The 14,062-nt window shown below is 44.8% G+C and overlaps 1 protein-coding gene across 2 annotated transcripts in view; it reads left to right on the forward strand.

Annotated features, from left to right (window-relative positions):
• Window positions 1-13,856, forward strand: part of ALDH18A1 (aldehyde dehydrogenase 18 family member A1) — a 41,810-nt gene extending 27,954 nt beyond the window's left edge. For both annotated transcript variants that reach the window (XM_017518021.2, XM_017518023.2), the window contains exons 12-18: window positions 841-1,061; window positions 2,996-3,133; window positions 5,727-5,922; window positions 6,015-6,136; window positions 8,375-8,561; window positions 9,551-9,646; window positions 12,854-13,856. In XM_017518021.2, the coding sequence (XP_017373510.1) occupies window positions 841-1,061; window positions 2,996-3,133; window positions 5,727-5,922; window positions 6,015-6,136; window positions 8,375-8,561; window positions 9,551-9,646; window positions 12,854-13,035 (1,142 nt within the window). In that variant the 3' untranslated portion in view covers window positions 13,036-13,856. The remainder of the gene's footprint in view (window positions 1-840; window positions 1,062-2,995; window positions 3,134-5,726; window positions 5,923-6,014; window positions 6,137-8,374; window positions 8,562-9,550; window positions 9,647-12,853) is intronic.
• Window positions 13,857-14,062: the final 206 nt, after the last annotated feature.

Here is a 14,062-nt window from a genome sequence, read left to right on the forward strand (position 1 = left end):
AAAAAAAAAAAAAAAAAAAAGTAATAATATAGAAAGATAAAGTAGAGAGATTATTACTATCCTGGATGTCTTCCAGATTTCTTCTGTTCACACATACATGTGCAGTGTTTGATAAATAGGATCATATCATACATGCTGTTTTATAATTTGCCTTTTTCATGGACTATGTCTTAGCTTTCCATGTCAGTAAGCCTAGATATATTATGTATGATAACTGAATTATAACCCACTGTCTGAATATTTAGGTAGAATTCAGTTTCTCAGTATTACAAAAATGCCGTGATAAGTATCCTTATTACATGCCTGCTTGTTCACACAAATGATATATTTATGGAACTAAAATTGGTAGCACAAATGGTTATCAGCGTACACAGCTTTACATAATGCTATGTACTGCCAAATGGACCCCCAAAAAAGACAGTTTAAATGGCATGTCATTGCCTTCCCAAGTCTGTTCCTAATGCAGTTCACATGTTCAGTAAAACATCAAGGCAGCTCGCACCTGTAATCCCAGCACTTTGGGAGGCCGGGGCGGGAAGGTCAGTTGAGGTGAGGAGTTCAAGATCAGCCTGGCTAACCTGATGAAACCCCATCTCTACCAAAAGATACAAAAATAGCCAGGTGGCACATGCCTGTAGATCCATCTACTCAGGAGACTGAGGTGGGAGAACTGCTTGAACCCAGGAGGCGGAGATTTCGGTGAGCCAAGCTCATGCCACAGCACTCCAGCCTGGGCATCCGAGTGAAACCCTGGCTCAAAGAAAAAAAAAAGACACATCAATTGGTGGCTGTAGCCTGCCAGGTCTGCTACTTCATCCTATCCTCATAATGCCTTTTCAGGGAGACTTGCAGCTCCTCTGCTGAAACGTTTAAGCCTCTCCACATCCAAATTGAACAGCCTGGCCATCGGTCTGCGACAGATAGCAGCCTCCTCCCAGGACAGCGTGGGGCGTGTTTTGCGTCGCACCCGAATCGCCAAAAACCTGGAACTGGAACAAGTGACTGTCCCAATTGGAGTTCTGCTGGTGATCTTTGAATCTCGTCCTGACTGTCTACCCCAGGTGTGTATATACCCCAGGGGAATAAATACCCTGCCTTTGGGGGCTGGTGCAGAGATTGGAGGAAGAATATATTTTCAATACTGGAGATAAGTTTCCCAAAGACAGTTGTGTGTGTATGTGTGTGAAGGTCTTTTATTTTAACCAGAAAAAGATAATTTTGAGACTTTATTCTCAGGTTGTTCTTGAGGTAATTTACGTTCTTCATTCTTCCAGTATCCTAAAGTACTTTCATATGTCCATTTTAGAGCTGGAGAACTGAGCCTCATAGAAGGTAATAGTCCTGTCACACTTGTAAGGTGCAACTGAGACTGAAGCCCATATCAACCTACCTTACCACAGTGCAGGAGCAAATTTCTAAATATCTTAGCCTGTGGTTCACTTTGTTCTCTGACCTCAATTCTCTGATAGCCTGCTGCAGTCATTCATGAATAACTGGCTTGGCCCACGTGAAAAGGACCGCTTTATTGTTAGTGTCACAGATGGCTTCCTACAGGTACATCTGTTAGGAAAAAAAAAAGAACTTTCAGTAGTTAATGGAAATTAGAATGCAACCCTCTTTAACCAAGTTGACATATCACAGCCTACTGTTGAGAAAGCACGTGTTAAAAGTTTTTGCCAAGCAGCCATGCTGGGAAATGCAAGGTGTCATTATAGAGTGGCCCCACTTTATTACCCTAAACTCCCTCCTGGAACTCTGGAAGCATTTCCTCCACTGGACTGTCCTGTAGGATGATACCAGCTCTTTCTCTGCACTAGCCCTAAAGTCTCAAAGGGAAATTCTGTTTTAAAAACAAAACACTAGCCACTCTTTACTGTAAGACATAGGTGACTGTGGAATCTGGAATGCTCTGTGAAGGGTACTCTCTGACATCCCCTAAAACCAGCCTGTTCACCAAGGGATTCCCATAGCACTGAGGCCCATCCTCAGCCCCTGGCTGATGCTAATACACTGCCTCTCTGGCCACATAGCTGTCTTGCAGAAATGCCCCAGTGATGACTGCTAAACTCACCTCTGCTAGTAGAAATGGGCCTAAGTCTCTGTGGACTGTATCCATGAACTTTCTTTGCTACCACTTACCCATACGAGCTGATCCCTCACAAGGAGTAAGTTTTCCTCATTAGCTAACAACAGCTGAGGCTCCTCTTCTGGACTCAACCCTGGATGGTTTCACAGAATCTATGAATCCTAAAAATTGTGTGCAGTATTCTGTGTCTGTGCATTGGTCTGGAGAAAGTTTATGTAACTTAGGAAGGATGATCAGTGCAGTGTCACTCACTCTTTGCCCTGACAGGGTAACTAGCCCTCCTCCTGGATGGTCTACCTTTTCCTCCCCAGACAGGCATGTGGGAAAAAGACTCTGTTCTCATTCTCTACCATAGCTGCCCAAGGGCTGGCAGGAGCTCTAGTTTTCTCCAGGTTCTTAGCAGCAAGCACTGGAGATCTCAGAACAATTCCAAGGCCAGAGTAGGATGTGGCCAGAGGAGCTGCCCAGCCTCAGCCTGATCAGATGAAGCAAGTGCTTCCCTACAAAGGTGGCTGAAGACCATGTTCTCCACAGTGGGGGATGCCGTCTGGCCCTGGCCTTAACTCAGTTCTCTTTGCTAATGGTGTTAAAGAAGCTGTATAGTTTAGTTGCTAAAATCCAGTGGCTCTTTCTGGAGTCAAACCACCTCAGTCTGGCTCCCAGCCCTACCATTTATAAGCTGTGTAACTTTGTGGAGTCATCAACCTCTCTGGGCTTCAGTGTCCCTTGTCTGCAAAGTAGGGGATAAAACAGGCACTTAATTCACTGTAGTGTTGTGAAGATGAAACAGCATAGGCCTTATAAAATGATGAAGACTGCTTAGCACAGAAAGAGTGCTTATGAATGCTAACATTACTGTCACTATTACTGTCTGTCCCCTTTGATCACTGCTCTCCCTTTGATCTGCAGGTGGCAGCTTTGGCTATTGCAAGTGGTAACGGCTTGTTACTCAAAGGAGGGAAGGAGGCTGTACACAGCAATCGGATTCTTCACCTCCTGACCCAGGAGGCCCTCTCAATCCATGGAGTCAAGGAGGCCGTGCAGCTGGTAGGTCCCTGGGAATGCACCAAGTCAAGCCCAGTGGGGCGAGATCAGGTGTTTAGGAATTTAAAGCAAAACTTAGGCCACATAGGTCCAAGACACTCCTACAGGCAGGCTTAACACTCCAGCAGGCCTGTGAGCCTACAGACTTTAGGCCATTCTGCAGAGCCAGATGGGTCCTCAGTGGCTTAGGAAGGCCCTCCCTTATAGCTGTGTCTTGGTACTACTTATTTACAAGAATGCCAATTAGACCTTCATTCTTTGGGCCACAAGGCAGCAGGAGTACCAGACCTAGAGTGTGAGGCCTAGGTTCTTGTCATTGGCAGAGTGATTTACGGTAAGTCAGATGAAAAACTTTATGAAAGTTGGTCATAAACTGTCATGCAGTGTGTGAGTATGAGATCATGCTGTTGTCACTATTATTACCAAGATCATTGCTTTGATCATTTCTCACTCTCCTCAACTTTCAAATGAAGTTTGATAATAGCTATGACGTATTGAGCACCTACTATGTGCAAGCCTCATTTATTTTATCCATTATCTCATCTGATCCTCACAAGAGTCCCATGACGAAAATAACATTAATTATTAGACCCATTTTCTGATTGGAAAAAACAGATTCAGAGTCACAGAGTCACAGGTGTGTGGTAGAGTTTTAGATTTGGACCTAGGCTGACTCCAGATCCTTTTTTTTTTGGCTCATTTGCTCCAGCATTCCAGGATTCTGTTGCCTGCTGGGAGAATGTCCACAAACCTGCTCATTACACACTCAATGACCAGAATCTGGCTTTTTCCTTATGCCAGCATAGTGGTTGGAAAGAGCACAGATTTTAGGGATTCAAATCCCAGCTCTACCACGTCCTAGCTTACACAGGTTCCTTCCTTCCTTTTTAGTGATGTGTAACATACATACAGTAAAGTATACAGATTCTGTGAACAACTCTGTGACTGTTCACATGCACACACATCTATAACCACCAGCCGTATCAAGATAAGAAGAGTCCAACATCCTGGAGGGCCCCTTGTGCCCAGTCAATATGTAGCCCCCCTGCCCCACAAACTATTTTTTTTTTACTTCTGTCACATTAAATTACTTTTGGCTTTTTTTTTTTTGAAATGGAGTTTCACTCTTGTTGCCCAGGCTGGGTGCAATGGCGCAATCTCGGCTCACTGCAATCTCCACCTCCCCAGTTCAAGTGATTCACCTGCCTCAGCCTCCCCAGCTGGGATTACAGGCACGTGCCACCACACCAGGCTAATTTTTTGTATTTTTAGTAGAGATGAGGTTTCACCATGTTGGTCAGGCTGGTGTCAAACTCCTTACCTCAGGTGATCCACCCACCTTGGCCTCCCAAAGTGCTGGGATTACAGGCATGAGCCCTTTTTTTTTTTTGAGACATAGTCTTGCTCTATTGCCCAGGCTGGAGTGCGGTGGCACAATCTCGACTCTCGGCTCACTGCAGCCTCAGCCTCCCAGGCTCAAGCAGTCCGCCCACCTCAGCCTTCCTAGCAGTTGGAACTATAGGTGCATGCCTACAGACCTGGCGTGTGTGTGTGTGTGTGTGTGTGTGTGTGTGTGTGTGTGTGTGTGTGTGTGTGTTTTGTAGAGACAAAATTTCACCATGTTGCCCAGTCTTGAACTCCTGAGCTCAGGCAATCTGCTTGCCTCCACCTCCCAAAATGCTGGGAAGGTGCCACCACGCCCGGCCTTTTGCTTATTCTCGAACTTCATGTAAACGAAATCAAACAAAATACACGTTTATGTTGCCTGTCATTTGTTCATTATGTCTGTGGTATTCATTCACATTGTTGCATCTAGCAGTAGTTTTCTCATTTAATCGCCATGTAGTATTCCATTTACCTGCATATACTACAGTCCATCTTTTCTTCTGTTGGTGAATATTTAAGTTGTTTCCAGTTTTGGGCTGTGTGGAATAAAGTTGCTGTGAACATTCTGATACATATATATATTTGTTGTAAAAGTAATATGACCGTATGGAAAAAAATTAAAAATCAAGAGAAAACAAAATGTCCATAATCTCAGTATCCTCACACAGGCTTTTTAAGTCATTCCAATCCACTTCCCAGGGTAGGAGTTCTCATCAGAAGTCATGAGAATCATGACTCCCTAGCAAGACCAACCCAACATTTTCTCAGTGCTGTGAATAGAAAACCAACAGAGCAGCCATTCCCTTTGTGATCCTCATGGCCTGGAATAGTCTATACTGCATTTAACCTCCACAGACAACCCTTAGTGCTGCTTCTGGCACTTTGAAAATTGTCTGCCCTATGTTATGGCTAGCAGTACCCTAGTGCTTCCTTCCCTGCTTGACTCAGCTCTTTGAGGGCATGAACTGTGTCCTGCATGATCTGTAATGCAGAGCACAGCACCGGATGTATAGTGTTTGATAAGCATTTGCTGGACAACTTTTTGATTCCCATGATCAGGAACTTAATTTTATTTTTGAATAAGTTTTCACAGTGTCTCATTTAGTTCTCAGAGTGTACAGGTGTTTATCTGTAAAAGGGAAGCTGCAGTTCTTATATTTTGTGTCATCGGAAGATGCTGTCTTTATCTTTTTCTTCTCTTCTTCTAAAGGTCAATACCAGAGAAGAAGTTGAGGATCTTTGCCGCCTAGACAAAATGATAGATCTGATTATTCCACGTGGCTCTTCCCAGCTAGTCAGAGACATCCAGAAAGCTGCTAAGGGAATTCCAGTGATGGGGCACAGCGAAGGGATCTGCCACATGTATGTGGATTCCGAGGCCAGTGTCGATAAGGTCACCAGGCTAGGTGAGCTGGATGGAGTCTCCTCTTTTACAAGGGGGAAATATTACATCCTCTGATCATGTTAATGGAAACAATTCTTTCTCATCTTCTTTCAGTCAGAGACTCTAAATGTGAATATCCAGCTGCCTGTAATGCTTTGGAGACTTTGTTAATCCACCGGGATCTGCTCAGGACACCGTTATTTGACCAGATCATTGATATGCTGAGAGTGGAACAGGTAAGACAGTTCCACAGGACTAGTACATTACTTCTTGTCTTTTAGAAGCCTGCAGAATTAGACCAGGCACAGCCATACCATATAAGGCAGTTTAAGAAACAATATTTGTGAGCATCTCCTATGTACAAAGTTCCATGCTAAGTACAGAGGTGAGTAAAACACAACCCCTGCCCTCTAGAAAGCAAACCAAACCAAGATACAAATAGCTTTATTACAAGCTGGAATGTGTTGTGTGCTAAAGAGAGTCCAAAGGTAAGACAGATCACATGCCACTATGCTGACCTAACTATTTCTGACAACCTTTTATTCAGGTGTCAAGGTGTAAAGTTTGTTCCCAAACATATATTCTTTTTTGGATTTGATTTGAAAAGATGGCACAGAAATGTTTCGAACCAAAAACTTAACATGCATTCACTGCCCACCACCAGTGTCTTTGGTTACCATTATTAATGTACTTAATGAAGTGATATTTGGGAGTCAGTAATTTGTAGAATGTCTCCCTGGGTTATGTTTTTACCATGTTATTAAGGTTGTAAACAAACCAAAAGCCAATACGTTTCAAATATAAAGTTGTGCTATGTCCTAAATTCATGACTACAAGAAAATAGGATAGATGCCCTCAAGGCAAAAATGGGTAATCTGTAAACTGTCTGCATGGATGCATTTTAAGCTTTAATATCTGACGTCACAGTACTCTTTTAGAATCATATAAACCAGCATGGCAGTAAAGAAGGTGCTTTTTGGCCTTGGTTGCTTTGACCCTAAACATGTGTCTCTTCCCTTCCATCATTTGGCTGGAAAGGAAGGCTCCAGTTAGCTTATAAATGTGGCATGGTCCCAGTGAGAACTGGAAAGAATTGTTTTGAAAATGAAAATGCACTCCATGGATTAAAAGGAAGTTAGGTCACATGATGATCATTCATGTTCGGGGGCCTTACTTTACTTGGGTAAGGAAGCCTGTTGATTGGGCACCTGTGTTTGCCAAGCACCGGAGTGAACTGGATTAGACGGGAGGAAAGTTCTCCTTTAGTCAGGACTAAATGCCCCCAGACCTAATTTGAAGACACCCATGATATCCTCAGTCATTAAAATGAGGATGGCCTTGAAATTCCTCATCAAAATGAGTTACTGTGTGCACTTCATGCAACACTTTTGTATGGCAAGAAGTAAAGCCAGAAGGATGACTTGCACAGAGATGAGGTTCCATTCCCCAAGGAACATGGAGGAAGTGAGATCCCAGATAGGAAACAATGAGAGGGCCTCAGGAATAATGAGGATAAGGCAGACATCACTTATAACTTGAGCCAAGGCCAAAGCTTGGTCTTAAAGAATCAAGGCATGACCTCTGTCCTGGGGATGTCTCAGAGAACAAGGCTTATGTGGGATCCAGCTTCATATCCCAGATTGGGGGCCTCAGTGAGCAGCCTCAAAATCCTTAAATTCCTCCAACCAGAAGCAGGATTAGAGCCAGAACCTGGGGCTGAGCTGAACCTAGAGGTAGGGCCAGACTGACACAATTGGAATTGTATGAGTAGTCACAGTTTGAGGTGCTGAAAGAGCCTGACCAAGTACTGCTTACCTCTAAAGCAAAGCAAACCGGGCACGTCACCAGGGTGCAGGGAATAGGAATGTATATGTGGCACCTCCCTCTTTCCACCCAAGTCCAGTGCCTAGGTCCCATATGCAGAGACTGGGATCTTTGTTGTCAAGTATGCATTTCAGTAAAATGCCAGAAGTCAAGGGCTTATGTTGATAGCCCATTAAAAGCCTTGCACATTCCTTTGCTTCCCGGATTCAAGCAATTCTCCTGCCTCAGCCTCCCAAGTAGCTGGGATTACAGGCGCCCACCACCACACCTGGCTAATTTTTTTGTATTTTTAGTAGAGACAGGGTTTCACCATGTTGGCCAGGCTTGTTTTGAACTCCTGACCTCAAGTTATCCACCTGCCTCGGCGTCCCAAAGTGCTGGGATTACAGGTGTGAGCCATCGCGCCTGGCACACCTTGCACATTCTTCACGTTCAAAGGCTGCCTGCTTCAATCCCTGCTCTTGTCTTGGCCCATTGCTGGCGAGTGGCTGGTCAAAGCATGGAGGGAGGAAAGTAGGACTAGTTCAGTTGTCCAGGCCATAGGAGCCACTTTGGGCTGTGGTTTTACAGGCCCACCTTTCTGTTCTCTCCTAGAGCTTGCTTATTTCAGTTGTTTTTATGTTGTTGCCCCTGGACTTCCTCTGTTCCAGGTAAAAATTCACGCAGGCCCCAAATTTGCCTCATATCTGACCTTCAGCCCCTCCGAAGTAAAGTCACTCCGAACTGAGTATGGGGACCTGGAATTATGCATTGAAGTAGTGGACAACGTTCAGGATGCCATTGACCACATCCACAAGTATGGCAGCTCCCACACGGATGTCATTGTCACAGAGAACGGTCAGTGTCCAGATGCTTCCCCCATAGTGTCTGCGTTTGCTGCTTTCATCCCCAATGTGATCTTGCTCCTCTTAGTCCCTCTTGGCCTGCAAAAAAAACATAATTTGAGTAGGCTTTTACGGTAATGCTTAGAAGTGGCTGCATTTGGTACTTTGCTAAGTGTTTTCTTATCACTTCCTTATATTGTCACAGCCAGGGGAGGTGGGGCAGGGATGGTTAGCCTGCTTTGAAGATGACTAACCCTGTCAGAGGCATTATCTTTTAATGCATGCAACTAATCATACGAGGTAGTTAAAATAAACCCATTTTACAGCTGAAGAAACCAAGGCCCACAAGATTAAGGGCAGAACCAACTCTGCACATTATTCGTTCATTTATTCCACAAATATGTATACAGGGACACTCCTGGATGTCAGACACTGGAGACTCAGTGGTGAAGGTTGCTAGTAGGGCCCCCTTGAGGAATTTGCAGTCGGTTAATTGTGGCACCAGAGCAGTACCACCCTTATTAACAGCCAACATTTACCAACCACTCACTGTGTGCTAGGCATTAGGATGAGTACTCCCCAGGTGCTAACTCATTTCATCCTCTCTACAACCCTGTCAGCTAGGTAATGTCAATCCCCTTTGACTTGGACACAGAAAGTTTTATACACCTGTGGAAGGTCACACAGCTAGTGGGTATACAGCTGGAGTTCAGGCCTAGGCAGTCTAGCTCTAGAGCCCGTAAGTAGGAAGTGTAGGCAGGTCACCTGCATGGGAGATCTGGATTCCAACCCAGTCGTTCCACAACACTGTGATTGATGAAGCTGACTTGCCTTCTTCCTGTTGAGACTTTTCACAAGCCTGAATGTTTAATATGTGAGAACACATGGGGAAGCTCCAGTGGGGGCACAGACCCCAGCCTGATCTGTGACCAGTGAATGGCTGGAAATGGGGATGTTCTCTGGGTCTCATCCTAACTTGGTTTCTCTTTTTATACCCTGCAGAAAACACAGCAGAGTTCTTCCTGCAGCACGTAGATAGTGCCTGTGTGTTCTGGAATGCCAGCACTCGCTTTTCTGATGGTTACCGCTTTGGACTGGGTAAGAAAGACTCTGGTTGGGAAGAAAGAAGTTCCCTGTGAAACACTGTTGGTCCAGGGGTATACTGAGGTGGGGAAGACACTTCCCCTTTACTGTCACATGTTTAGTCAAGATAGGAGAGACAGGCCGGGCATGGTGGCTCACTCTGTAATCCCAACACTTGGGAGGCTGATGTGTTTGGATCACCTGAGGTCAGGAGTGCAAGACCAGCCTGACCAACATGGTGAAACCCCATCTCCACTAAAAATACAAAAAATTAGCCGGGCGTGGTGACAGACACCTATAATCCCAGCTACTTAAGAGGCTGAGGCAGGAGAATCGCTTGAACCTGGGAGGCAGAGGTTGCAGTGAGCCAAGATTGCGCCACTGCACTCCAGATTGGGCTATAGAGCGAGATGAGATACTATCTCAAAAAAAAAAAAAAAAAAAAAAAAGAGAGACAGAATTCTGATAAGGTAGGATTATCAGAGGGAATAATTAATGAAACCTCCCATGAGTTGGTAGAAGGCCTGTTTTCTAAGTATTTCACATGCTAGTAAGGCAGTTACTTGTATTTCATTTTTCATAGAGAGAGAATGAGATTCAGAGAACTGTAGTAACTTGTCAAAGTTCCACAGCTGGCATTCGACCCAAACTTGTGTGTCCAAAGCCTGGGATCTCCCACTACAGCATGGGCAGACCACAGCCTGCCTTTGTGCACAGGCTGCAACAGAGGTACATGCTGCATCCCTCAAAAACACTCCTTTACAGACCTATTTCTTCAAAGTGGCACCACCAGATTGCCTCAGAGGTAAGAAACTTCACAAGGGTAGGACCAAAGAAGGTGCCCTGGGCCTAAGTACCAGCATCAAACCAACAGGCCAGCCAGAAGTGCAAGGTTCCCTTCTATAGCAGACTTCAAAATAAAAAGCTTCAGAAGGACCCTTTTCTCTTCCCTTCCATGAAGTATAAAATCTCCAGCCCTCTGTAATGTTGGGGTTATTTGGACAGTCTCTGGTTTTCAGGGATACCATTATATAAAACTCCAGTAAGATGTTTGTGACACATTTTCTGAATATTTGAGAATTATTTCAACCACTCAGAACATTTTAGGCCATGTACAGTGGCTCATGCCTGTAATCCCAGTACTTTGAGAGGCGGAGGCAGGAGGATCTCATGAGTCGGGGTGTTCAAGACCAGCCTGGGCAATGCAGTGAGACCTCCTCTCTACAGAGATGAAAAAATTATCCAGCTGTGGTGGCATGAGCCTGTAGTCCCAGTTACTCAGGAGGCTGAGGCAAGAGGATCCCTTGAACCCAGGAGTTCGAGGTTGCAGTGAGCTAAGATGGTGCCACTGTACTTCAACCTGGGAGAGAGTGAGGCCCTATCTCTAAAACAAAACAAAACAAAACAAAGAAAAACACACATTGTAATCACTCTGAACTTTTTGATTAGCTAATCTGCCTGGAGAACTAGTTCTCACCAAATTGTTAAAGATTATGAAAGGGAATTTAACTCAGTTATTCTTAGTCATTGTGCTCTTTATTTTTAGTTCTCCATTTCTATTATCTTGGGGTTTTGATGTAATTATCATGTCACTTGCACTGATCTTTATACTCCATGTACTTGAAAAAGAAATAGCAACATATTTTTAAGGGTTGGGGTACCCAGCATTCAAATGAAAATTCAGGATGAGGGACGAACAAAAGACCATTTCACTGTCCTTCCAACACCAGCTCCAAGCAAAAGCTGGTTGAGTTAAATTCCTTGTCAAATCCATTAACGACAGTAACAGATTTTATTGAGCATTTACTACATTCCCAGCATTGTGCTAAATGTGTTGCAAGCATGCTGTCACTTCATTCTACAAAATGAATTCTCGTTTTCCAGATGAAAAAACTGAAGCATGAGACATGAAGTTAGGTAGTGTGTCCAAAGTGATCTGGTCTCTATGCCATTGAACCAGAATTTGAATCCTGATGGTTTCACTCTCCTTACCAACCACTACCCAGAGCACATCCCCCGAGTCTCCTGCTTGCTCTTCTCTCTGCCTGCAGCACCTCTGTCTGGTTTTCCCCAGCCAGCTCCTTCCCACTGTTTAGGCCTCAACCAAAAGGCACTTCCTTAGGGAGGCTTTCCCTGACCACCCTTCCCAGCATGTCCCCGACTCCACCACACAGTCTCTGTCATAGCACCCATCACTGCTCTTGAGCACCACAGATTATTTACTCACCTGTCCTTTGGCTGCCTCGCCTGCTATAATATCAGCTCCACAAAAACAGGACCTTGTATCTGTTATTCACTTTATCCCCAGGGCTTAACACAGGGCCTAGTACATGCTACATGCTCAGTGACGAATGAGGGAACCCTGCCTCCACTGTATACAGTGCAGAACAGCATGCCGGGCTCAGGAAAGCCCCTGACGTCCCCTAGGTCTGAGCTGGCAGCAAGAGGAAAGGGAAGGAACAGTAACCCTTTGATGTATTCAGTAACTGTCTAATGAGTGCCTATGTCTAAGACTTCTAGGGGATACTAAGAACATGTCCCTTTCTTTCTAAGATTTAAAGAGTATTTGAGGAGATGAAACCATCATGGTAAACATTGTTGTACCCCTCAAAACATGCCCAGATGTCAAAATGTGGTATGCAATTCAGACGCTAAACTGATATCAGAGACAGCACTTAGATTAATAGCATTGTCAAAATGCGTTGGGGATAAAATACAGAAGAGGTTGCATCATGATTTGTAGTAACCAGAGAGCATGCTTATGGGCACAGGGTGACTCAGCTGTCTTGGGGAGGATGGGTGAGGAGTTAGCAGGAAGACAGGGTACCAAGTGAGGGGAAAGAAGCAGTGTGGGTCTGGGGCATGGACAGGAACCAAGAGGCTGAGAAAAGCCACATCTTTTTTTTTTTTTTTTTTTGAGACGGAATTTCGCTCTTGTTACCCAGGCTGGAGTGCAATGGCACGATCTCGGCTCACCGCAACCTCCGCCTCCTGGGTTCAGGCAATTCTCCTGCCTCAGCCTCCTGAGTAGCTGGGATTACAGGCACATGCCACCATGCCCAGCTGATTTTTTGTAGTTTTAGTAGAGACGGGGTTTCACCGTGTTGACCAGGATGGTCTCGATCTCTTGACCTCGTGATCCACCCACCTCAGCCTCCCAAAGTGCTGGGATTACAGGCATGAGCCACTGCGAGCCACATCTTTATCCATACTTTTTCACAGGAGCTGAAGTGGGCATCAGTACATCAAGAATCCACGCCCGGGGACCAGTAGGACTTGAGGGACTGCTTACTACTAAGTGGCTGCTGCGAGGGAAGGACCACGTGGTCTCAGATTTCTCAGAGCATGGAAGTTTAAAATATCTTCATGAGAACCTTCCTGTTCCTCAGAGAAACACCAACTGAAAAGAGCCAGGAAAACCCAGGAATGTTCCGAAAGGTCTTCACAGTTAAACTTGTTTCATCTCAGGAGAGAGCCCACTCCTGTCTCCCAATTCCTGGTAGGGTCTGCCTGTTGGAAATTGTACCTGGATGCTTCTGGGCTCGGTTTGGCAATATCAATCTTGGCTGTTGTGCACAGACCAGCTCCCAGCTCACCCTTTTTTTTAAGTAATAAAATTGCTACAGATAGGGACTTTGCCAAGTCCCATTCTCTTTAAGGATAGAAAGGTGCATTTTCCCCGTATAAAAGATGAGGAAAAACCATGGCTGCTTTGTATCACCTCAGTAAGTCACAGTCTCCCTTGGCATTTAGTCGGTACTAGAGCCAGTCATCCTTAACAAATCTTTTCACATTTTATTTCTTTCGTACATAGTCATTTTCAAAAAGGAAAGATTTGGAATTTTAGAAGAGGGGCAGCTCTTCTTTTTAGCATTCTCATCAGAAAGCCACAAAAATAGATGGAATCATTTCCACTGTGAAGATTGACTTTTTGTATTTATTTGTGGGGTAAATAAATAAGCATTCCAGATGCTTGCAGCTTCCTGCACCCAGGAGATGCTGTGTTCCCCGTGATGCAGCTGGAACCCGAGCTGCAGACAGGAGGTGCGAGTTTCAGGATGTTCCCCACTGAGCCAGAGGAATATCTACGGCAGTGACGCTTCAAATTTTTGTATGAATTATTTGTCATCCTATCCTTTTCCGTCAAAACAAAAATTAGAGGATTATTTTAATACTTTGGATTCTTCCCCCTATTTTGAGAAATAAACTTTTTTTATGAAAAGCCTGCAGCCTGATTAAAGTTTTCTCCCTTATTTGTCTTTACCCCCTTCCTTTTCCTTTCTTGTGACCCTCGTGTGCCTGCTTGGGGGCATGGTCTCTTCTCTGGAAGCAGTCTTGGGAGACAGGACATCACCCTGAACAGTGTTTTTGGTGGAAGCAGCACAGGCAAACCTCACAGAGGGACTCCGACTGGGAGAGAGGAAAGGAAAA

The sequence above is a fragment of the Cebus imitator genome, unplaced genomic scaffold (assembly GCF_001604975.1).
Source record: "Cebus imitator isolate Cc_AM_T3 unplaced genomic scaffold, Cebus_imitator-1.0 Scaffold656, whole genome shotgun sequence".
Lineage (NCBI taxonomy): Eukaryota > Metazoa > Chordata > Mammalia > Primates > Cebidae > Cebus > Cebus imitator.